The 25,097-nt window shown below is 45.0% G+C and overlaps 1 protein-coding gene across 4 annotated transcripts; it reads left to right on the forward strand.

Moving 5' to 3' along the window:
- The first annotated feature begins 231 nt into the window (after nucleotides 1–231).
- LOC311593708 (TATA box-binding protein-like 1) lies at nucleotides 232–24,995 on the forward strand. Of its 4 annotated transcripts, none has more exons than XM_084775159.1 (7): nucleotides 232–367; nucleotides 18,437–18,613; nucleotides 20,733–20,815; nucleotides 20,976–21,039; nucleotides 22,411–22,514; nucleotides 22,596–22,690; nucleotides 24,463–24,995. In XM_084775159.1, the coding sequence occupies exons 2-7, from the start codon at nucleotides 18,479–18,481 to the stop codon at nucleotides 24,540–24,542; spliced, it is 561 nt and encodes a 186-aa protein (XP_084631285.1). In that variant the 5' UTR covers nucleotides 232–367; nucleotides 18,437–18,478; the 3' UTR covers nucleotides 24,543–24,995. The 4 variants fall into 4 exon arrangements, with proteins under 4 accessions (XP_084631285.1, XP_084631286.1, XP_084631283.1 ...); XM_084775160.1 differs by having other exon boundaries at nucleotides 253–367; nucleotides 18,541–18,613; XM_084775157.1 differs by lacking the exon at nucleotides 232–367 and adding an exon at nucleotides 746–1,021 and having other exon boundaries at nucleotides 18,541–18,613.
- The last annotated feature ends 102 nt before the right edge of the window (nucleotides 24,996–25,097 follow it).

Raw genomic sequence — 25,097 nt, forward strand, 5'->3', positions numbered from 1 at the left:
CTCAGATGGTTGTGTACTTCCCAAACCGTCAGAAGTCAGCCCTAGTCACTTTCAAAAGGCCAAGCGGGCCCAGCCAGAGGCCAAACAATCTACTGGACCCGGTTGGTGCTGCCGTCGATAACAAAACCTAGGCCTCGTCCACCGCCCCGAGGCTGGCTGGCTGGCGGGGGCCAGGGACGGACCTCGCGGCGGTGACCAAGGCGCTCTGGCTCCGGCCCGTTACGAGCCTCCGCGCGCACCCCGCCGCACGCCGCCCCGAGGGGGTCCCGAGGGCGCACTCAGCCAAGTGTGGCCGTTCAAACCGGCGAGTGTGCATCGCCATCGTCCTGCCAGCCCCGTTGTACCCGCCCCGCCGGGCTCTTGCTGAGTAAGGCCGGGGACCCCCTCCGCCTCCCGGGTCGGGACTGGGGGCCAGCGACTGTTATGCATGGGTGTGAGGCGAAGTTTTGCTTTAAAGAAAACATTAAAGCCCATTTGCGCTTTACTGATCGCCAGCAATCAGCTGCAAACATGCAAAGGGCTTCAGATCCTCTGCAGGCAGCCGAGACTCCCGGGGCCCTCCTTCCACTTCCGCCTCGCCCAGCCTGCGGGGCCGGACGGCTCCGCCAACAGCCTCGGGAAACCGGAAGGAGAACCCGGAGCTAGGCGCTAGGGGCCGTGATGGGGAGGGGAGGGAGGCGGGGGAGCAGCGAGAGCCGGAAGTAGGTGGCTAGCGAGCCTCCCCGGAGTACCCGGGTCCGGCGGCGCTCTAGCCGCCGCGTGCCGTCTCTATGCTCCCCCGCGTCTAGTCTATTTATTGTCGCGGGGGAAGCGGCGGCCGCCCTGTACCCGGAACAACAAAGCGAGAAACGGAGCCCGAACCTCGGGGGCTCCTAGCAACCGGCCTGGGCGGGAGTTCCATGGATACTGGGCAGCGGACCCGCCTGATCATCATCCTTGTCCTCCAGCTCTTCCTCCGCGTCCGGCGCCACCGGCAGCTGCGCTGCCGCCGCGTCCTCTGCGCCCGCCCCGTCTTCCCACGGTAACCCCGTCGGCGGTCCAGGGAGGGGAAAGCGGGACCCGGGGGGAGAGGGGACGGCCCGGGCTTCGGGGCGTCAGCTCACCGGCCTCGGGGCTGGCTTTGTAGGGTGGTGACCCGAGCCGAGGAGCAGCACCACGGGCCACCGGCTAGTACAGGAGACGGACGGGGCCCGGCGGCTTGGGCATCCCAGTAGGGATAACGGGGTGGGGGTGGGGCGCCCCTTCCTCACCGCGGAAGACTGGTGTGGATGGTTCCCTACCGCGGAGTCCGCCCCTGGGGCAAAGAGGGATGGTGCCTCTAAGCGAGGGGTCTGCTGCTTGTTGGAAAACTTGCAGCGGCGGCGCCCCCTGTGTAGCTGCGCGAAGGCTCCCCCAAATAGCGGCGCTCAGGCGCCTCTTGCTTCTGGCACTTGCCGGGAGCCCCGCTTTATAATAATAGTAGGAGCCGAATTAGGCTTTAGGAAGAAGGATCTGGAACGCGGGAAGAGAAAATGAATTGCGAATCGAATAGGGCTGGGGAGAGAATGAGAGTGGAGCCGAGCCGGGGAATAATCGCTTCACAATCGCCCGGACGGGTCCTAGAAGTAAATAAATTAGGAAATGACTGAAATAGAAAACGCTCCTCTTGCCGAGCTGTGCGCATCTGCAGGCTCTGCCAGCGTGCACATTGCAGGGAGAGTCAAGCTGCTGCGGCCAGTGCACATCTGTGAGATGTATGACTGCATCTGTCACCTGCAGGACGACACCGGCAGGGACTAATGTGAACTTGTGTGTTTATGGTTAAGAAGAATGCCTTAGAATTGTAACTTGTGTGAAGCCATAACAGATTCCCTGAGGTGATTGAAAAGGAGAAATATAAGGAAGGCATTCAGTCTTCTTGCCGTAATTTGCGGTCTCTTAACAAGTTTGAGAAAACAGCAGTCCACTCAAATCCAAAATTGACTTTTGCACTGTCTGGTTGAAAGAATTATTTAGGGTCCGCATGTGCCCAATTAAATATTCATCACTTTGTGCTTTTCAGCCTTGCATCACAAACTACTTGTTTTATACTTCGCTAATTCAGGTTGGGTGTGGTGGCACACACGCCTGCGGTCCCAAGCGTTTGGGAGGCTGAGGCATGAGGACCTGAGTCTAGGGCCTACTTGGAGTTCATAATACTAAGTTACAGGTCTTCTTGAGCTGTCTGTCTCTCTCAGAAACAAAACAAAATAAAACAGCTGAATTTTCCATCACTAAGTCAGGTTTCTTTGTGGCTCAAGAAAGGTCCCAGTCTACAGTAGTAACATTTCTATGGTCGGTAGAAACAAGGGTCTTCATACAGCAGTTACGTCAACCACAGGTTCAGTTGCCAAGCCTGGCTTCTAAGCAAAGGGATGTTGGCGCTCTGCGTACAGAGCCCATAACGCTCTTCTGCTGTGTGCTCTCTTGATCGGGAGCCAGGCAGGGCACGCTTTCTTTAGTCGTATGTTTCATTTTAAGCTTCTGGGTCCAGCGTTGTGAGTGGAAATACTTCCAGGTTTACAAAGGGATGAGCACCTTCCCTTTAAAGGGATTGGACGTTTGAACATTGGAAAACAGATTACGTTTTAAAACTCCTGAGATGAAAAACTCAATATTTAAGAGGCCAGGATGAGACTTTGCTGCCTGTGTTTATGCGGCTGTTCTGTGGAGGCTCTGTGGGGTCCACCCCACACTGTAGGTTGTGCTGCTGGTCCTGGGATTTACTCACAGTGTGCATCCTGAGGAGCAACTGCACCTCAGCGCCGCCTTTAGACAGAGCTCACCTGGACTGTTTGCTGAGACCGCTGTCTCCTGTGGTCCCTGAACGCAGGTCAATTCTAGCCTCTAACTTTTATTAGTCTAACTTTGGCTGTCCATGGCGTTGGCCTCTCTTCACTTGTACCCTGACCAAAGGTGCTTCTTCTATACTTTCCGTAGTTTTTCTGCTTCACAGGGAGTTTTCAGCCCATGCCCTGGGCTTGTGTATGTTTTTCATTAATGGCACTTTGTTGCATTTTCATATGAATCCTTTTATTTGGAGAATTGGAGTAGGCGTGTCAGATGTTCTGTATTCTTTCAGAAAAACTGCTAAGCGGCAAATGCATTCTGACTCAAAAGACTGTATTGAAATAAAGCTTGTGGAAATATTTGAGCTCCTCATCCAAAAGGTGTTTAAGAAGCCCATGTGGCTCTACTGTTACTATAGACAGTCACTTTTTTTTCTTTATAGGATAAAAAGGTATTACAGACCCTGTTGTTTGTTATAAATTGAACATAAGATTTTTGTAATTCTTAGTCTAAAGCTATGTTCAACACCTATCTTACCATTTCGCATTTGAATATTTGACTAAAGTTACATTTTGCAATTTTGAAGGAAGTGGTTTCCACCCATTGTCCTTCAGGTGGGAGATAGCCTGATGGGAACCTTCATAGGAATAGCTATGAGGAGAATGTGGAATTCGCACTAATGTACAACCGCTCGTGGAACATAGCTGATTTTGAAAACTTGTCATTTCTCTTCAGAAATACAACATTGTCTAAAAGCTAGCAGATTCTCTATAACGTAGTTGAGTGGGCACACAAGAGCGTTTTACACAAAGGAGGCCGCGATGTAACCTGGCAATTGATTTCTTTCTGTTGCATCATCAGCCATGTGATGAAATTATTACTATGGAAAATAAAGTTTCAATTGATTTGGAGGAGTTTAGAGTAGAAAGTCTTCATCATGATTCCAAATTAAAACAAATTAAAATTAGTGTCTTGAGGTTTTTAGTTGACATTTGAACTGTAAAATTTTCCTGACATTTCTCTTCGTTTTATTTCCCCTCTTTTGTGACTGGTGACACTTCAAGTGTGCTTTTTTGTGTACATGGAGATGACAGAGAAGTGACAGACATGGATACGGTAACCTGAGTGACGTGGACTTGAGTTGTAGATAGCAGTGTTACGTACTTAGAGGTACTGTATGTAATTGTGGGTGTGTAGATGTCATCCTGCCAGGTACACTGCAGACGGACGGACGTGCCTAGGATAACATGTTTATTTTATTGCATGCTGGGGCTTTTCTAGTGCATGAAGGAGAGCCCGCCCCCCTTCCTTTGTAGTGCCGGGGACAGGAACCCAGAAAAGAACTTTCTTGAAACCTAATTTTTTTCCCATTCTCTGTGCAAGTTATAAGCACCCAGAACGTCAGAGATGATTGGGGCTTTGTTTTTGTAACGAGTCTGAGAAGGACAAAGAGTGGCTGATGGCCTCAGCTGGATGGTACATGCAGAGGTGGCTTGCATCTCAGAGGTGTCTCAGTGGGAGATTTCTAGAAGTTGAGCCGGACCTGGGGTATTTCAGGACATCTAAATAAATGTGATTGTCATATTATGATGCATTCTGTCTTTTCTTTAGAAGGGATGTGGAGTGTGTGTTGTGTTTATGGTTGTGAAAAAGCCAGGGTCCAGAAGTATGTCATTAGTGGTGAGCAGGCAGGTCACTTTAGAAATTCTGCTCACCTGGCCTCACTTGTGACTAAATGGAAACACAGAAGATCATTGGTCTTAAGTGGCTGGGCTTGTACAAGGAACCTGTTACCGGGAATCTATTAATATTTAAACATTATATCAAAGTGTTTTCATTGGGGTCACTGGAACTCTAAAACTCTGCCCCCTCCCATGCAATATAAAAGTTTGGCTATAGCTTATTTTAACCATATAGTATTCACTCATTCAAAGAATGCTGAGGCCTAGGGCGATGGCTCAGTGGGTATAGTTTTTGGCATGCAAGTGTGAGGGCCTAAGTTCAGATCCCCAGAATTCACCGAGTCAGCTGAGGTAGTGTGTCTGTAATCCTTATGATCTTGTGGCTAGAAGGGTTGCAAAGACTGAAGAATCCCCCAGGCCCGTGGGCTAGCTAGCCTGCCATAAGCAGCAGCGAATCAAAAGAGACCCTGCCTTGCGGAAGGAGAAGGTGGGGCCCGTATCTGAGGTTGTCCTGATCTCTGCGCTGCAGCACATGTGTGCTCATGCTCAGGCACACACACAGGCATGGACCCATTTGTATGTACACAAGAGTAGAAAAAGAAAGAAGACTAGAAATTAGTGTGCTGAGGGTAGCATTTTGTCATGACTGGTTAGGACTGACCATGCCTGGCAGGGAAGACAGCTTGTATGTAGATTGGCGTGGGTGAGGGCTGGTTCACTCACTAAGGGAACTGTTAGTTCAAAGGTGTCAGCCTTCCTTCCATTCCTAAGCTAGAAGCTCTTAGTTGTAAGGCAGTAGCTTCATCAGGATTGCTTACATTTTCTTGGTGTTAGAGTTGGTATAGTAAAAGTCTGGACTATACCAACGTAGCAGCTGCTTGTGTTCAGCATCATGGCTCTGCTTTTTGTTAATGGTGTGACATCACTGTCTGCAATACGGAGTTAATATCTGTGCTGCATGCGGGTTGCTGTGAGGCGCAGTGTGAGAACTGGGAAAGGTTGAGCAGGTGCTGTGAGCAGTGGTCCTTGCGTAATTTGTTAAAGGAGCCATCAGATCATTCGATTACTTTCTTTTGTTACGTTATTTACGCTCCTTTTGATCCCAGGCCAGTGAGCTCATCTTTGCTGTTAGGTTTTAGTGTAGGGGGATACGTCTTTAAAATGTGTAATTGTAACAGGAGCATCTGGTTATCACTTATGGCAGATGGGCTAAGTAAAGCCAGACATCAATGTTTCTTAGAAAAGGAAAGCCGACAAAGCCTGCTCTGGCTCCCGGTTACAGCTATTGAAACTCTGGTCGGTTCCCTGTGGACCAGACTGCTTCACTGTGTGGTACTTGTGGATAAAAGAAGGAGACTCCATGGGTACATTTGGCAGAGCTGGCCTTTCTTTGGGAGACATTCTTTGGATATCTTAACTGATGATAAACTTGAAATGTGTTAGTGTCCATATCAGTCATTTGAGTTTTCCAAGTCACTACGGTTGTTGTAACAACCGTAACAAATAGTAGCTCTCTTAGAATTTTACAAGTAGCTGAAGCTGTTGCTCTGTGCCACTGATTACAAATGGGCTCTAGAACTGAAAAAAAATTTGTATTGTGGTAAGGCTCAAACCAGATATTGAGACTACCTAATCAGGGAAGTAATTTGATAGTTAGAGTTAACTATCAAGATAGCAAACTTAAAGTTCCATCCAAGTTTTTTAGTTTAATTGAACATTTGAAAATGCAAAAAACAAAACAAAACAAAGCAAAAAACAAAAAACAAAACCCTCAACTTTGCTGAGCCTGGTGGAGTGTGCCTATTACCCAGAAGGCTGAAACAGGATCACTGTGAGTTCTAGACCAGTCAGAGCAAGACCCGGTAGCAGAACAAAATGGATTCCAAACAATTTTCTTCTTGTCTAAGTCCTGTCTTCTTGTTGAGATAATATTTTTATAAAATATATATAATACCATCCTTTAACGTATATTAGCTGAGGATTCAGCTCAGTGGAAGCTACTGCCTGAAGTGTGAGGCCTCAGGACTCCATCGCCCAGTACACACACACACACACACACACACACACACCACACTAACAAAAAGCAAGGTGTATGATGCTTTCATATGTAGAGATAAAGTTTGGTAAGTTTTTTTTTTTCAAGTTTCTGTTACATTTTACATATGAGATTAGCAAGTGTGTTTGTATTTAGAGATAAGACTTTTGTTTTCCTGGTTGATTTAGTTGAGCAGCTAGAATAGTCAGAATCCGTCCTGTATTGACCAAATTGTGTTAACCCCCTTTTCATAGCCACAGGGATCCCAGATCTTTGAAAAAAACCAACAAGAGAGAGGGCATGAGGAGAAATCACTGGCTTTTCCGCTTCCTTCTCCTCTAACCATGTGTGTTTACAGCCTTTAAGTCCAGGTGCTCTGGAGACAGTGTTGGAATAGTTTTAAGAGATCAGGTCCTGAGCTTGGGTGGCTGAGATGGAGGCAGGTGGGTCTCAGAGTCTGAGGCCAGCCTCGTCTATGTAGTAAGTTCCAGGCTGTCCAGTGCTACATATTGAGACCCTGTCTCAGAAGGAAAGGAGGAGGGGCAGGTGGTGTGAGACATTGACTCTGACCCGCTCCAATATGTCACTATTGCTTTTTACAGCGGAGCTTGCCTGTTTGGAGACAGCTCTGATACATGGCTATGTGTCTTCCCAGTGTGTTTTCCACCATTCTATTTGAGGGCAGATGTTGCTGTGCAGATAGGAAGAGAAGAAGCTCGCTCATCTATGGCCCAGGGTGCAGAGCTGAGCCTCACAGTGAACCTGGAGCTTTTGTGGAGCACCACTCCCCCGTCCCCTCTTACTTGCCAGACACTTTCACAGAGCCACGGAGCAGTTTCCCTCATGTGCTTTGGACTGTTGGGTGTCTTGTGCATCTCCTCACCTGTTCTTCAGACAGCTTGGTGACGCAGTCCTGGGCACCCCTGACTTGATTGTGGCTTCAGGAGATGAGGGAAGCACAGCCATGCTCAAGTGGTCCCCCTAGTTAATAGACAATCAGCGACATGGTGTACATGGTGTGTTACTCTGAAAGGTACTGTCTGTTCTGTGGTCTTGTGGTAGTTCAAGGAAAGATCTGACATGGCATAGCAGATTAAAAAATCCTGGATGAGCCAGGCATGAGAGTTCACGCCTGTAATCGTGGCACTCCGGAGGTAGAGGCAGGAGGTTAGGAATAGGAGGTCATCCTCACCTGCACAGTGGGGGGGGTCATGTTGAGCTACATGAGAACAAGTGTTCAAAAAAAAAAAAAAAACCCCAAGCAAGCAAACAAAAAAGTCCATGTGAGTAATTCTCTAGCCTTCTTAGCACATATTGCTAGCGTGAGTTAGAATATGGCAGATTAAAGCTTGGCAGTAGCTTAAAAAATGCACTGCAGTACAGACCTACTTGGGCAGTTTTCTCTGCTTTCTAATGAGGGTCTGCTCGTGAGGAACCACATGCACAATGTGGTGCTATTATAATGGCATCGGAATTTCCTGTCCGTGGTGTTTTTCCTGTTCCTTTTCTATGTTTAGGTATGTTGATGCACAAATAGTCACCATTGTGACTAAAATGCAAGGTAGGAATCACACTTGGACACATGTACAGGCTGTATCACACAGCCTGGGTGTGCCTCAGCATAGCTCTTAGAAACAAGTGGCAAGTGAGCATTTAGTTGTGTTTGTGTTAAAAATGTGCATCTCTATCTTAGCTTTGGGATTTTTCTGTTGTTAAAATTAGAAGAGCATCAGGTTGTACAGCCAGCATGTGTGTGTGTCAGTGTGCTGGTCTGTCCTGAGGTGAGGTGGGATCTTGCTTTGTATTGCTGGCTAACCCTCTGGCTCCCCAGTTCCTGAGGTTGCACTTGAGGGCCACCATGCCTGACTTTGAAACTGTATTCTTGGTTTGTCTTGTGTTGGTTTTTTGGCCTCCTTTTATAAATAGAGGAATAAGAACATTATCTGAGAGAGACTCAACAGGTCAGCTGTTCTGTGATCACCTTTTTCATCAAATAGCTGTAAGCATTATGTGAGTTAGGGTCCTCCCGTGACATAAAGAATGGGGGTAGTTTGAGGGAGAAGGAAAATGTTGTAAACAGTGCTACAGATAAATTAGAATATATGCCTCTTGTTATTTAAATAAGTCTAAACCTTAATTTCTATGATACTTACTCTGCCTTGAATAAAATCTGTTCTTTCCACTTTCCTCCAGGCCTTCAATTTTTTTATTTGTTCTAAAAGTATTCGTTCAACTCAGCAACCAAGTTGCTGATCCAAGATCTAAAGACATTTACATTGAGCTGTTTATCAGAGCCGTGTCTCTGTCTGGTAGACAGAACGCAGGCAGGTCCCTTCATTTGCTGAGTGCTGTGCTGGGGTCTCTTCCCGGCTCCTTACGATCCTGTGTCATTTCTAGAGGGAGTTGCAGTGGCCTGGATTGTCCTCCTGAAGTCTCTCAGCACCTTGCTTATTTCCTGGGGCATAACGTCTCATCACTGCATTACTGGCCTATTTGTGTCTGCTTTTACCACCAGACTGCAAGAGCTAAGAGGTTCCGCCCCTGTCCACCCACAGCTACATCCTAATGTGCAGTTAGGGTAAGAGCTTGTCAATAGAAGGAGTGGGGACCAGCAGAGGGGTCTGCCATCGCCAGCAGCCGCATGCTGTAGAGTAGAAGGCGGAAGGTTGTGCTTTCAGGAGACTCAGGTGTGAAAGGAGAGGTGGAGGTGGCAGTTATACAGCATTCCACGCCAAGCAGGTTGGATCCTATTTTGTTTGTCTAAGAGAGTCAAGGGGTTATTTTTTCTTTCTTTTCTTTTCTTGGTTTGCTTGTTTTAAGTAGGAATGTGGCACAATTAGATGATTCTGGTAGTTGTTTGGTAGATGACTAGATATTGGAGACTGAAACAGAGAAGGGCAAGTAGGATGCCGTAATGATGTGCAAAGAAGCCGAAAATAAATGTGTTGCTTTGGACACAGATTTGAAGTTAACTGAGCATAAGATAAAATGATAGATCAGGAGGTTCTGAAGCTCTGTGGGGTGGGGTGTGAGTTTCAGCCAGGGTTTCACTTGAGCCCAGGCTAACCCGGAACTCTGTATATAGCTCAAGCTAGCCTTAAACCAATGACAGTGTCCCTGCCTCAGCCTTCAGAATGCTGGGAGAACGTACATGAGCGAACGTGTCTAAGATGCAGACATTTTTAGCTGAGGTGAGTGGATGGTGATTCCACTCTGTACACTAATCTGGAAGCGGCACACTAGTAGGCAGGTGGAAATGTGAGATTAAGTCTCTGATAGGTCAGGATTAACTTAGGAGCCAGCCGTAAAGTTCACAGATCAAAGCTGATGCCCAGAAAGCTTTAGGGAGACTAAGTTTTATGACATATTTTTCAAATATGAAGAAAACAACAGCCTCCTCAGCACACAGCTCCATCTTTCCATAGGTTTAGGGCACCCTCAGCTGCTAAAACTGTTAATTTAACGACTCAGGGCTGCCTTAGACTTCAGTAAGGAAACCTCTCACTCTAACCCAGGGTGACCTGAAACTCACCTTGTAGCCCAGGCTAGCTTCAACTCCAAGCAACCCTCTGGCTTCAGCCTTCTGGTTCCTGGAATTACAGACACGAGCTACCCCAGCCCTTCTCAGTGAATCAAGCAGTAGTCTATAAACAGTGGAGACAGGGACGTGGAGGGCACACTTCAGCGAGCCGGGACCTTCAAGGAAGTGAGCACTCAGCTAAAGTTTCGAAGTGAATGTTTGGGCCTGTAGTATATATAGTTTTCTGGCTTCTGTAGGGACCTAGATAAACTTTAGCAAAATAATTATTTTGTAATATGTAGTGTTTGGCCAGTCTTTGACTGTCCTGCCCAGCTTCCCCACACACCTGCTCCTCGACCAACCATTCCATTTGCCAGTCCAGACCTAGACTGTCCCAGAGTCAGTGGGCGCCATGTGTTTTCATTTAAAATAGCCCTCTTTAAGGCTGGAGTTATTTTTAAATCTGTGGCTAAATCCAGGTTCCTGCCATACTAATTTTATTGATCAGACACATCAAATTGTATGCTTTATTTTACTTCTTGCTTTTAAGCTGGAAGACACGTGAAGTGTTTTTGTGTTCCAAAGCTTGAGAACTATAATGAATCACAGAAACCCTTTCCATTTTTGAACATTTCTCTGCTCATGGAAGAGGAAGAAAGGAGATAATAATAGTAACAGTAAGAATAGCTAAATCTGCGCACTTAGTGTGTGCTAGTGCAGTGCCAAGCATAAGATGGAAGTTCATTTCATGTCTGAGTTACCCGGTAGGTTGTGTGCCGTGTTTTACACATGAGGGCACTGAGGCACCTGTCCAGTCCCTTCCCGTCACATGGCTCGTAAGAGGTTGCTTTAACTGAGTGTTCTGCTGAGGCCTCAGGCGGCTGTGTGTGCCTGAGAGAATGCTTAAGCTCTGCGTGTTCTATTGAATGTGTAGAGTGCCTTGGGAACTGTGCCAAAGCCAGTATACAGAAAAAAGAATGAGTTCGTGTTTCTGAGCAGCCTACTGTCTACCAAGAAGACACAAACAACACAGACCTCGCCGCATGGAAGTGTCTCTGACCAAGGTGTGTCCAATAACGAGGTAGCAAAACTCAGAATAAGGACCCTGTGGCTTTGGCTTGGGTGCCAGACTTTGCAGCTACGTTTTCTTTTCAATTAGAGTTTGCAGATTCTCATTTTCAATTCAGGCCAAGACTGCCTGAAAGATAGGCACTTTGTTAATTATTTATTCTGTATCTCCTCTGGGATGTCTCACAGCGTTTTGGAGTTGAAAGTATTGCAAACAGGTTGTTAGCCATTTCCCTCTCCTGCACAATCTGGCCTTCCTTTCAGTGTCACTAAATGGTAGTCTTAGCTGGAGACCTAAAGTCGCCTCCATTTCCCCGTGTCTCCCCCTGTATCTATCACAGGGTGCTTATCCCACCTCTTGAGCTTTGCTTTGTCAACCACACTGCTCTGCTGTACTTCCGCCTGGTCCCCCCATCACAGTGGCCATGATTGACGTTTCTCCATGCTCACGCTTCTAGCCCACTACTGCAACTGGAACAAATAGGAAAACCCTTACTAGGCAAAAATGATACAATGTGACACACCCCTCCCTTTCCGATTTTCTCCCTGTAGTTCTTGCCACCGTCCATGCTGTCCTGCCCTTCAGGTCTTAATAGTTCATGATCTGAACTTATTTCAGAGTTGAGAATACTTGGTGTTCCCTTTTACCAAGTCACTGCTGAAGTGCTGTACCTAGCGTGGAGCTCAGGCTTAGATTTCTAATTATTTGTTACAGAACTGGTTGAATAAATGTGATGCTGAGCTGCAGAACAAGGAGATGTTGGCCACGTATTTGAAGTACAGTGAACTCATCTTCAGCAGAAGTAGATGAAGCTGGCTAATATTTATATATAGGAGCTTTATTGGATCAAGAAAATTGAACCAATAAAGCAGTTAACCTCAAAAAAGTACAACTGGTTAGCAGTATTTAAAGAGTTTTCCCTCATTAATACTCAGGAAAATCAACTCCTTTGGTAGTACTAGTAAATGATATCATTATCATTGCTTTATTTTGTATGTACGGGTGTTCTGTCTGCATGTGTGTCTGTGCATCACACATGTGTCCTGGAGTCCATGGAGGTCAGAAGAGGGTGTCAGATCTCCTGGACCTGGAGTTAAAGACACTTGTGACTATGTGAGTGCGAGAATTGAGCGAGCTTCTTCTGTGCTCTTAGCCACAGAGCCCTGTCAGCGGATGTTTACAGAGTCCTCCGGTGACTTTATAAGATAGCAGTTGTATATGGTCACCACCTTGCTTACTATGCTTACCTGAGTATATGAGTTCAACAGCCTAGGAAAACTTAACAGTGATTATGAGGGTTTCATATGCAACCAGAGAGGACATGCTTTCTTAAAGGCACATATTGCAGTGTGTGGTGGCACCAGCTGTTAATCCCAGCACTTGGGACTTAGGGGCAGGAGGATCTCTATGAGTTTGAGTCCAGCCTGGTCCAGTACAGCCAGGGCTCTGTAGGGGACTCTGTCCCAAAAGGAGGTGAAAATGCATAAATGCGTAGAGAGAGCTGGGGACAGACAGACGGTGTGTGTCCCCTTTGCTGTTGCTGTGACAGAATACCCTGAAAGCAACTGAAGCGCGACAAGATTTATTTTGGTTCACATTTCAGGATTTCAGTCTGTCTGTCAGATGACAGTCTGCCTGCCATGGCACAGAAGACACAGGTGCAGGAGCGCAGGCAGCTGGTCACATTACAGCCTTAGTCAAAGACGAGAGAATGAAGAATGCTTGTACACGCTTCCTTTCTCCTGTGCAGGGAGTCCAGGGTCCAGCCTGGGAGTGTTGCCGCTGCCCGCCCACAGTGGGCGGGTCTTCTTCCTACTTTGATTAGCCTAATGAAGGTCACCCTTACTAGCACCTGGGGGCTCATCTTCTAGGTGATGCTAGAGCCCACCCAGGGATACCTGAAAGTGACTGTCACAGAGGAACAGATCTAAAGTAAATGCCATCTGGGCATAGTAAGGAGCTGGTATATCTTTAGGCTGGGCCTCCAAGGTTAAGTTTGTATGTAGTAAAATGTGGTGGCTCCTGGTCTACCGTGGTTCAGTTTATGAAGATATAAAAACTGTATTCTGTAGAAAACATACTTAAGAGTTTGGTTTTCTCTCCCTGGCCAGCAATGGTTCTATCATGGGCAGTAGCAGCAAGCCGCCACTCCCGTCAGCCATGTAACCCAGCAGGGAGGCTGCCTGCCATTCCAAGGTCGCACTCAGAAAGTGAGCAGCATTTAAACTAGGCACCTTTGCCTAGAAGTAGCCTTGACTGAAGCATTAAATACACTTATTTATATGTCACTTTGTGTGTTTTCAATAGATCATTGCCAAAATCCAGAGAATTATTTTTATTTTTAAAATTTATTTATTTATGTATATATGAAAGCTCTATCTGCATGTACACCTACACACCAGAAGAGTGTCTCAGATCACATTATAGATGGTTGTGAGCCACCATGTGGATGCTGAGAATTGAACTCAGGACCTGTGGAAGAGCAGGCAGGCCTTTTAACCCCTGAACCATTTCTCCAGCCCCAAGAATTATTTTTAATAAGTCTTTCTGGCTCTCTGTAGAATTTTTATTACATTTAATTTGTTTTCGTTTATATTTATGTATGTCTGTCTATGTTCACACGGCTACATCAAGTGTGTGGAGCTCAGCAGAAGACAACTTGTTGGAGGGTTTTGTTTTTTGTATTTTTGTTGTTGTTGTTTTAGCATGTGAGTCACAGGACTGGAACTCAGGTTGTCAGACTTGGGGCAAGACCCTTTGCCCACTGAGCCATCTCGCTGGCCTTCTCTGTAGAGTAGGTTAACAACAACAACAACAACAAAATCGTGATAGTCATTTTAATGCAAGTTATTTATATGAGTGCCACCTATTTTCCAGTCTTCCATTGTTTGTTTTTGTTTGTTTGTTTGTTTGTTTTGTTTTTGTTTTGTTTGTGAGGACGGCCTTACTTTGTGTAGCCCGGGTTAGCCTTGAACCTGCAGTGATCTTGTCTCAGCCTTCCTATGGCTGGGGTTCCAGGCAGAAGGGTGTATATTAGAGTGAGTAGTGAAGGTACTAGGTAGGGGTGTGTGTGTGTGTGTGTGTGTGTGTGTGTGTGTGTGTGTGTGTGTGTGTGTAAGGAGTGGTAGTTTTCAATGTGGTGTGCTTGCTTCAGCAGGTATTAACTGTTTTCTGTAACACGTGGCATCTCCTTCCCTCTCGGTTCCTTGCATGAGTCCAGGCATTACTAGAAATTCTTTTCTTGTGTACTTGGAAAAAGAGAAAAGCATAGCCCTGAGGACTGAAACCCAGAGACAGATAAACTCTGGAACTATCTGCAGGAGAGGATGGCACCTGCCAGGCAGGCTGAAGGCTTCCAGGTCACGTGTGCCCCTGTGCTGTCATTATCCCTCTGCTGCCCTTAACAGGAAGGTGGGGTACAGGGAGTATAGGAAGTTCAGCCTTGAGAAAATCTAGACTCTAAGATAGAAATTTAGTGTATAATTCCCAAATTTGTCTATATCATGCCTCCATCTTTTCCCATAAGACACTCTCCTCTGAATAAATTGTACAGATTTGTGTGGCAAGATCTCTGACATGTCAGCCACTTACCTGGCCCCCAACAAGTCTGCTTACAGGTTCTGATAGGGAAGGACTCCTATATGCTAAAGTTGATCACACACAGGATTCTCTCCTGAGCACTTGTGTAAATATCTGAGAACTAACGTGAGTGTCAGGATAAGCGCTCTGCTGTCTGACCTAACAAATTCAGTCATTCCCTGATACCCCCAGGCTGGGTTACGTCTGCGCAGACCACTGATGCTGCCTTTCCTTCTCACACTGACTCCATTAGCTGAGTCCAGTCAAAGATTGTTACATGGATACTTTTTGTTAACTTTAGTTTTAAAAGTGGGATTTGTGGTTTTCAGTGTTAAATATTTTATTTGCATACCTTAGTGGATTGGCCAAGGAATCAAACGTTTTTAGAGGCACATAATAAATGGTGTAGGCCTTCAGGTGCTGCTCAGCCATCCACCTGTGCCGCTGTCGCTATGGAAACATGAGCATGGCTGAGCTCCAATAAACCTTTTACTGCTCAGGTGCTGACCCCTGCCAGACCTGTTAGGATCTGGTTCTTTCCATCTGTTGCTGTTGTGTTTCCTGTCTGCTCACTCAGTGCTGTTCAGTTACCATACTTAGCTGTAAATCCACCTACAGCTGTGGTGCCTGCTCCTTGCTATGTTCTTGATGACAGTGCGTGTGATGTCACCAGTTTACAGAGGACAAACTGAAGACTTGGAGAAAGTTAGGTGACCGATGAGTGCCACAAAGCTGATGCAAGCATCGTGGCAAAGCGCTTTTGTGTAGTTTATGCTACTTGTCAGACATGGGAAAGAGCATTCTTCTTCTAAAAGGCAAAATAAGATTGTTTCTAGTTTTCAGTGACTGTTGACTGTGGGGTAGTGTAATGAGATCACGGTGCAAAGTGTCTGTGCCCCATCTACTGCTGGAAAGAAAATGGCTGTGCCCCATCTACTATCGGGAAGCTCCTGAAAGAAGAGACAGTGTTAGTTTGGAACTGCGTTGATTTGTCTGATGTTTAGGAAAGAGAGATCTCTTGGGACTGTGTGTGTTGTAAATTGGCCTGTTTCCAGTTTTACCCTGCTTTGGCCACTTCTCAAATTATGGATGTAACTTTGTGGTCAAGCCTTTGAGGCCCGTCCAACATCCACAGCTGCAACCCCGTTCGCCTAGAGTAGCAAGACTTCCGTTGTGTGGAAGCAGATTGATTTAGCTAGCATTTTTGGCCCTCCATTGGATGTTAAGGTTATTTTTGCTTTGTTTTTATGACCTCTCAGTTTAAACCTCATGTGGAAAATGTGGCGGGCGTGGCTGCTTTTGATGAAGTTTGTCTTCAGAGCCGGGAGGTGGCAGTGTTTTCCAGGTTGTAGCTGCTGAAGTAATGGCTTTGCAGTGAACACCAACCACTGGCCTGGAAAGCCAGAGGCCTAAATATAGGAACTGTGTCCACACAGTCAGTCACTGTGCTGGGGGGTCAGGCTTCCACGGTGCACTTTATAGAGTTCTGGGAGCATGGCATTTCAGGAAAACAAGACAGCTATGATTTTAAACATTTTATTTGGAGATATCTGACAAATTATACTCAAGACAATGCATTTACTTGAAAAATGAGACAAAGAGTGCGCAAGTTGTCAATACTTTTTCAACAGTAAATCTGACAGTTTTGTTGATTTAAGATTTCAGGTGCAGGCTGGGATGTGGCTCATTTGGTAAATTACAAATTCATATTCCTCCTCATAGAGTTTGAGGCTAGCCTAGGTAGGCTACGTGAAAGCCTGGCTCAGAAAACAGAAAGGAAACCCAGATTCTACCAAAAAGGAAGAAAAAAAATCACTATAATGTGCTAGTTGTCTGAATAGAGAAGCTATACATTTAAATATATATATTATATACGTATCAAAATGTTATTTAGATATACAAACCAAAATAAACTCACTAGGCCTCCATATTAGTTAAGTGTACATGCGTGTGACCACAGAGGCCAGAGCTGTTGATTCCCCTGGAGTTCGGGGTGTTTGTGAACCTCCTGATATGGGTACTGGGAACTGAACCTGTGCCCTCAGCAAGAGCAGAAGTGTGCTTAACCATTACACAGTCTCTGCATAACTGTATCACTGACAAACAGCATGAACCTCCATCTAAGCTTTGTATTTTATACTCTTCATAAAAGTGTATCTTGGGCCTCCACAGAAGGCTCCGTGATTAAGCCCTCTGCTGCTCTTGCAGAGGACCTGAGTTCAGATCCAGCACCACATAGTGGCTCACAACCATGGTCCAAAGTATTTGATGCCTCTTCTGTCCATTAAGAACTCCTGCACACGTGTGGCGCGCGCACACACACACACACACATGTATGTATGTATATATAAACTATAAAAGTATATTCCATATATAAACAATAAAAGTATACTTCAAGTACACGTGATGCTTTTTAAGCCAGTCCCTTGGATGGGCAGCAGCATGTCTCTTATAACCGGTCTCTATGCATAATCTTGTTCTTTGCTTAGTTCAGTGGCTACAGCAATTCCATGAGTGTGCATGGTTTAGATGTTGGCATCCCACTACCACAGTATCTCCTGTAGAGTGTTACTCTATCAAATTAAGAGTGTTACTCTATCAAATTATAAGAAAATACTGGTTTGTTTGTACTATAGCCAGCACTGTTAGCTACTTGCCGTGATCAGTGCTATCACACTTTTTAAGTCAGCACTGCCTCAGTTACTAACTAGTAAAGTTTTCCAAGCATGTTTATAAAATTGTAAACTTCAAGTAGTTCACCCAAGAAAAACTAGCAGAATTTTAAACGTTACTGGAACTGACAGGCCATGAAAACATACACCCAATAGAGTAACCCTGAAACAAGAGTAGGAAGACCTTTCTGCAAGATAGGAGGGACAAAAGGCACAGTGAGTGGCACCAGAGTGAGGATGGGAGGACAGTGCTGTGGCTGAGGCATCAGGAAAATGTGTGTGCCTTGTAAACTAAAAAATAGAAGATATGGAACTTGTGATTTAGTACAACTATTGAAGACATCAGTTGTCCTAAAACATTTATTAAAAGTAAGCTCTTTTATATTGTTTTCCAGAGATTTTAAAACAATAAAGGAATTACCCTAGTTTTCCTGAGACTGCCATACCTTGATAATCAAGTCAGATAGAACAGTACAAAAAAAGGAATGCTGTAATTATAACCATTAAAATTCTGCTTACAAATGTGGATACATTAACCCTAAGTAACGGGTTAAGGGGAGCCCCGATATACACATGGAACTGAAAATGAAAGATTGAGGTCCAAAAATAATGTAACCAGAAAATACAGTGAGGTTAGGGTATGGTTGGGACACAGAATTGAATACTATATGGTTGTATGCAGGTGTTAGAATTCTTTATTTAATTTTCTGAGACGGGATCATGCTATATAGCCCAGACTGGTCCTAAACTTAGGGCAGTCCCGCCTTAGCCTCCCTAAGTGCAGGGATTATCGGCATAGGGCGCGTTGCCTGCCAGTCATATAGTTGAGTCCTTATGTAAGACTGTTGTAGGACATTGGGCCCACCACGTCCATCCCCGAGTGTGATGTGCTTGGCTTCTCTAACTATGGTGTACCTGGAACATGGGGGCTGATCTTGCATGTAAAAGTCACTGATTTTTACGGATTGATGAAAAGAGACATGATATGGTTCTTATATTTTAAGATTCTTTGTGAAAAACAAATTAGCAGAACATACAAATTCAGTGACTTTATTTTGTTTTATTTCCCAGGATGTGATCTTCGTGGTGGGAAACGGTTTTTAAACTACCCCAATGGATGCAGACAGTGATGTTGCATTGGACATTTTAATTACAAATGTAGTCTGTGTTTTTAGAACAAGATGCCATTTGAACTTAAGGAAGATTGCTTTGGAGGGAGCAAATGTCATTTATAAGCGCGATGTTGGAGTAAGTATTTGTACTGTATAACCTAGTCTGACTGTGCTTTCAGCACTACTATGTGTATTGTACAGATGCGTTGTGAGCACCTTGCACACTAGTTGTGATTGATGCAGCAGGACACCCTTCTTATGGAGGTGGCAGGCACTAGAGGTAACTCTCACTCCCTTTGAGTCTTGGAATATAAGCCTAGTACAAGCCCTAATTTAGTTAGCTAAGATATACTTAATAGCAAATTGCTAAAAATGTGATTCATATTTTAACTAGATTTAATATTTTGTCAAACTTATTATATTAAAAAGCATTAGTGTTTTGAGTTCAGCTTTATAATGACAGTGGGTGTCCATTTGGCTTTGATAAGTACATGTTGAAAAATGTAGCCAGTAAACATTAGAACTATGGGAAATGCAAAATAAAAAGTACACCAGGATTCCATCTTGCCCTAACCAGATGGCTCCCATAAAGAAATGAGAATAGCAGGGAACTGGTGTGTTAGTTACTTTCTATTGCTACGAAGAGACAACATGGCTACACAAATTATGGAAGACGCAGTCTTACTGTGGGCCTGTAGCTTCAGGAGGTTATGGTAGGAGCCACGCTAGCAGGTAATGCAGGCAGGCATGGGCTGGAGCAGTAGCTGAAAGCTCACCACGCCTGGATCCACAGGCACAAGGCAGAGTTGGGGTCATGGAGACACTGACACTTGGAGTGGTGTGGGCTTTTGAAATCTCCTCCAGCAAGGCCACACCTCCTCCAGCAAGGCCACACCTCCTCATCCTTCCCAAGCAGTCCCACCAACTGAAACACATGAGCCTCTGGAGGCCATTCTCACTCCAACCACCACAGCTGGCACGGGTGTGGTGTGTTGTTCCTGGAGAAAAGATGCACGGAAGGTCATCCTACTAAGTAAGATAGGCCAGACTCAGCAAAGCAGATGTCACATACTTTCTCTAATTTGTGGGTAGAAAATGCTAGATAATCCAATAGGTAAACCATACAAACATCACATACATGCAGACATACATAGCCCAGCAGAAGGCAGACTGGGAAAACAAAGGAGCCGGTTTGAAGTGGGAGCACGAGAAAGGAAGGCAGGTGACGACTACGGTGAGAGTACGCGATGCACTTAGAAGCCTTTGCCTTAGGAAACGCGCACTATTCTGTGAGTGTGCACAGGCGTTCACGTGGGAGTCAGAGGACAGCTCAGGGGGCAGTGAGTGTGCACAGGCGTTAACGTGGGAGTCAGAAGTCACTGCTGCACAAACTTGATGCGTTGGACGCCCAGAGCCCATGTGGAAGGCAGGTGCAGCAGTTCGTGTTGTTCTCCTGTTGGGAGACAGAGGTGGAACCCGGGGAGTGATGGGCCAGCTGGCCAGTGAGCAACAGGAGGGACTATCTCAGTGGAAGCAAGGACTGATGCCTGCACATACACATGCATGCCATGGACACACGACACACAAAAGCTTTATTTTTAAGTTAGAGACTCAATTTAAGTTCTAAAACTGAAAGCCAGTGTACCCCTAGGAACATTATCTCCAGTTTTTAGAATTAAAAATTAAGAATGAATTAAATTCAACTAAAAAAAATCTCATTGGCCAACTAAGACTTTTGAATGTGTCAGCAACACCATCTTCCCTTAACAAATAAAGACGACTCAGCTAGCCCTCCTACAGGCTGTAGGGTCATGCGTTGTTGGCCAGCTTAGGTTCCCTGAAAAGACGACCCCATAACCCCACTCAGAAAAGCAGATCTTGAGGTGGGAGAGTAACAATTAAATGTAGAATGATTTCATCTTACTCCTTCTCAGCTGTCTGAAGTTTTAGAGCATATTTTAGTTCAGATGGCATCTTGACCTTTGGCACATTTTAAGTCTTCCTCAGACTGAATTGTTGTAGTTTTTGTTCATACGGTTGGGCAAGGGAAGCACTCTGCAGGAAGAGGTGTGTACAGACCTTGTCCTTAGGTCTTTAGACATCACTGTGTTCAGATTTTAAGGTGGCGACTTGGTGGCTATTTACTCTAACCCTGCATGAGTGTGGCATTGCGTGTGGGCATTAGCGTGGGCACATAGGACAGAGCTGTCTGTGGAGATTAATGCTTACTAGATAATTCCTTTTTTTTCCCCCAGAAAGTATTAATGAAGCTTAGAAAACCTAGAATTACAGCTACAATTTGGTCCTCAGGAAAAATTATTTGCACTGGAGCAACAAGGTGAGTGCTGCCTGGCTGAGCTGCGGTCCCTCCACCTCCTTCCCGTGATGACTGAGCTTTCCTGGACTTGAAGTCCTAGGCGCAGCTCATCAGCATGCTTCTTACAGGATGCATTTCTGTGTCACTAATCAGCTTTTTTTTTTTCTTCCTTCAACTACAGTGAGGAAGAAGCTAAATTTGGTGCCAGGCGTTTAGCCCGAAGTCTGCAGAAACTAGGTTTTCAGGTAACATTTTCCAAAAATATGCATACTGCACATGTTCAAAGATTTAATTTTTAAAATTGAAAAACTTTAATAGACTAAAAAGTCACAAAAATAATTCTCTGCCAAACTTTAAGGTTTTTTTTTTCTTTTTCAAGACAGAGTTTCTCCATGTCACCTTGGCTAACCCGGACTCACTTTGTAAACCAGGCTGGCCTCAAACTCAGAGATCCACCTGCCTCTGCCTCCCTGAGTTTTTCTACATTTCTTTATACTGCCCTTCAGTGTGAAAACTTGGTAACAAAGTATGGCTTTGTGGAAATTCTTGGTTTTTCCCTAAATTGTTTTCCCATGGAGACTTTGTTTCCTTACGAGCTAATGCTTGAACTCAGGTTTTTTCTACCGCACATATATTCATCAGTGTCGATTGATTGATTTGACCTGGTCAGGATGGTTCGAGAACTGTAGAGTCCTGTTGATGCCGACTTGGTGGGTGGCACCCTCTCATGTGCAATGACATCAGTCGCTGAGCTGTTAACTTCAAATATTGTTACTGTCAAAAGTGTAAATAAAATTACTACTTACAGTAGCTTTAGTAGGTCCTGTTCAATGAGTGAGTAAAAGCAAGAGATGAGGTGCCCTTGCTGAGCTGTTCTTGGGGAGGGCTGTAGAAGCAGACGGAAGTGGGCTGCTATTGCGGAGCGGGGACCACAGTGCATGAGGATGTGGCAGAGGAAGCTCTGAGGTGTTGCTGTGGTATTTCCTGCTCCTTACTGCTTAGTGCAGACGCCAGGTGGCAGGGTGGTTATCACCTACAACTGTGGTTTAGGGGGGAGTGTTTAACTCCTGTATATGTGTGTATACAGCACAGTATACACGTGTATATATAGCAGTGGTAGAGACTTGCCTGGGATATGTAAGACTCTGGAGTTTAATCCCCAGCGCCACAGACAGACAGACACAAACACATGGGAAGGGGGCGTGGCATGAAAAGGAGAAAGGAGGAATGCTTAGAAAAATAATGTCAGATGTTAGTAGAAGCAGCTGTTAATGTTAAGAACATATTACTTGCAGCCTTGAAGCTTCTTTCTCTAGCATAAGCTTACCAGTGTTGAGGACCACAGAAACGCCTCTGCATTGACTTTAAGTGACAGCTTTTCCATCCTGCCTCTCTTGAGCTCCTGTAAACTCCTTTCCTTTTCCTGCTCTTTTCTTAGTTTCAATATTAAGATTGAATTATACATAATATCTAAAGACAGCATATACAGTTTCTGTTATACAAGCACCACTTTACAATGATGCTATGGAGGGCTTCTAATTAGTGTGAATTGCCGTAAAGAACATGTTCTGTATGTGCTTCAAAATAATTTATGGAGGTTTACTTCTCTCCCACAGGTAATATTTACAGATTTTAAGGTTGTGAATGTTTTGGCGGTTTGTAACATGCCCTTTGAAATCCGTCTGCCAGAATTCACAAAGAACAACAGACCTCATGCCAGGTAGGTCTGCACAGAGTCAAGATGGCATAAAACCATGAAGCTGCCACGCAAATCGATAATGAAACAACTGTTTTTATATAGCTATGAACCTGAGCTCCATCCTGCCGTGTGCTATCGGATAAAGTCTCTGAGAGCTACGCTACAGATATTCTCAACAGGAAGCATCACAGTGACAGGTAATCCACGACACACACCCTGTGGCTCATGGGTAAGAACAGTGCCTAGGTGTCTCCTGTGCCCTCACAGGAAGTCAGCCTGCTGACTTCGTGCACTGTGGCTCAGTTTTGCGTATACACTGTTGTATGTGTCTGACCTACACTGTGGGCGGTGCCCCCATGGCTGCATTTACTTCTTGTACCATAGTCATTGTACCTGGTACATGACTCTGTGTTACACACATCTGAGTAAAGATAGTCTGTAGGTGTAGAGGTATTTTTAATGTATGCTATATTGCATTTCAGTTACTTAGGAGAAACCCATTTTATGAGCTCTGGAGGTAAATATTCCAGTATCACTGTCTCCTGTGTGTTCTGTTCTCTCTTGTGAGTCTTTAGTTGGATGGGGCTGGTGCCTTCACTAGGAATGCATGTCCAGGAGGCTTAGCTGCAGGACCAAAGACAAGAATGAGCTAGCATAGATCCCTTCATCCTCCTAGATTTTGTTTCTTAAAAATTTACTTACTATGTATACAGTGCTCTGCCTGCATGTGAGCCCACTCACCAGAAGAGGTCACGAGATCTCATTCGAGATTATTGTGAGCCACCATGTGGTTGCTGGGAATTGAACTCAGGACTTCTGGAAGAGCAGCCAGTGCTCTTCACCTCTGAGCCATCTCTCCAGCCTTTTTTAATTCTTAAGAGAATGACTGCTCAACAAATAAGCTGCAGTTAATCCATGCCATGTGTTTTCTCATCTTCCTGATACATTTCAATGCCAATTGCCAGGCTCCTGCCTCACTCTTAAGATGGGGCAGTGAAGAGCAATCTAGTTGTTATCTGATTTTAGACGCTTCTAAAAACTTCGGAGCCTAGAGTCCTGAGCCGCCCCAGTGTATAGTTAAGTATAGAACAACACAGCGCATAACTGAGGAAATGTGCAAATGTTAGATGTCCTATTCCTCTTTTAGTCCCAACACTCAGACCGACAGATCGTTGTGAGACTCTGCCTTAACATCCCACCTGCCCCTGGAGTATAGCAAACTGCAGAAAATTGACCTGATTAATTACTATACATTAAGTGTAATTATTGATTTGATTAGATGACTGGTTAAACAGCATAACCAACTGAAGATAGTTGGCGTGGTTAATTACTATGCCATGTCCACACACATGTGCAGTGTCCTGTGAAGTGTGTAGTCATTGAGAGCATTGGAACAAATGGTGGGTGGGGTGAGCCAGAAAGGAACGGATCGGAACAGAATGTGTACATTACCAGTGGAGCTTACCAGTCAGTGGGTACCCAAGTTTTCCTGACTTTTCACAAGGTAATTATTAGTGGAATAATTTTATTCACAAATTTAAGAAACCATTTCTCTTTTTTAAACTGTCCTTTGCTGGTTTAACTGGTGGAGAGTCCCGTGGACTATTTACTACATCCATCGCCCTGTCCCCTGATGCTCCCCATAACCTGCTGACTAGATAAAAGCCCTGAGTGTAGGCGGCCACCTCCATGGCCTGTGGCCCTCAGCTGGAGTGAGTCTAAGCTGATGATAGTGACCGAAGGACAGCAACTATCCAGTCCGTTTGTCTTTCTTCCTGTTCTGGCTGCAGTGCCGTTTGTCCTCCACTGCAGCAGAGCAGTTTTTCATGTCAGTGCCAAAAAGCGAAAGCACATAACTTTGTGTTTTAGTTGTCTAGAAAAATAAGCATGTTCTCTGGGGTCGTGTTGTGACTGTGAGTGTAGGAAGTCGGGGACACCCCTCAATCCTCCCTCGTCCTGCTTGTTCCAGGGCCCAACGTAAAGGCTGTGGCCACGGCCGTGGAGCAGATCTACCCATTTGTGTTTGAAAGCAGGAAGGAAATTTTATAACTCACGCTTTGTTGGTCGGAGTCTCTAACTGAGCACCTTTTGAAACCTGCTGCACATCGGACTCAAAACACAAGGAAAACTGGACCAACGGGGACTGAGGAGCAGACTCGCGCCCGCGGCTGCTGTGTACGCTCAGTCCCTTGGGGTTTTACTTCAAACTTTGCTGTAATATAAAAAGGAAGTTTACAAGACATGACATTGCTGCTTTTACAAAAGGACATTCTATTTATTTTCGCAGTGATTTTCATGTCCCCACAGGCAGAGCTGTCACAGTGTGCACTACCTTAAATTGTTTTATTGTTGTCATTATTTTTCCAGTTTGAGCTAATGTGTTTTATTTGTGAATAGTCTTTTACATTTTTGTATGCTGAATATGGGCACCAAAGAACCTGTAAAAGTTACCTTTTTAAATTGAATGTGCACAAATAAAAGTTTGGAAAAGCTCTCTCTTCATATCCATTCTATAACTTTTATTCACCATTCTCTTTTAAACAACTGTATTCATAATTTTTTAAAATCTATGCAGGCTTAGTCTTTGGCTAAAGTGTGGGCTTC

Source organism: Acomys minous, assembly GCF_964271855.1.
Source record: "Acomys minous genome assembly, chromosome: 3".
In the NCBI taxonomy this organism is placed as follows: domain Eukaryota; kingdom Metazoa; phylum Chordata; class Mammalia; order Rodentia; family Muridae; genus Acomys; species Acomys minous.

Coding starts and splice junctions, on each gene's coding strand:
- LOC311593708 (XM_084775157.1), top strand. CDS start 900: ATGGATACTGGGCAGCGGACCCGCCTGATCATCATCCTTGTCCTCCAG. Junction 20,816..20,975: donor ATTTGCACTGGAGCAACAAG/GTGAGTGCTGCC, acceptor CTTCAACTACAG/TGAGGAAGAAGCTAAATTTG. Junction 22,691..24,462: donor AGGAAGCATCACAGTGACAG/GTAATCCACGAC, acceptor TGCTTGTTCCAG/GGCCCAACGTAAAGGCTGTG.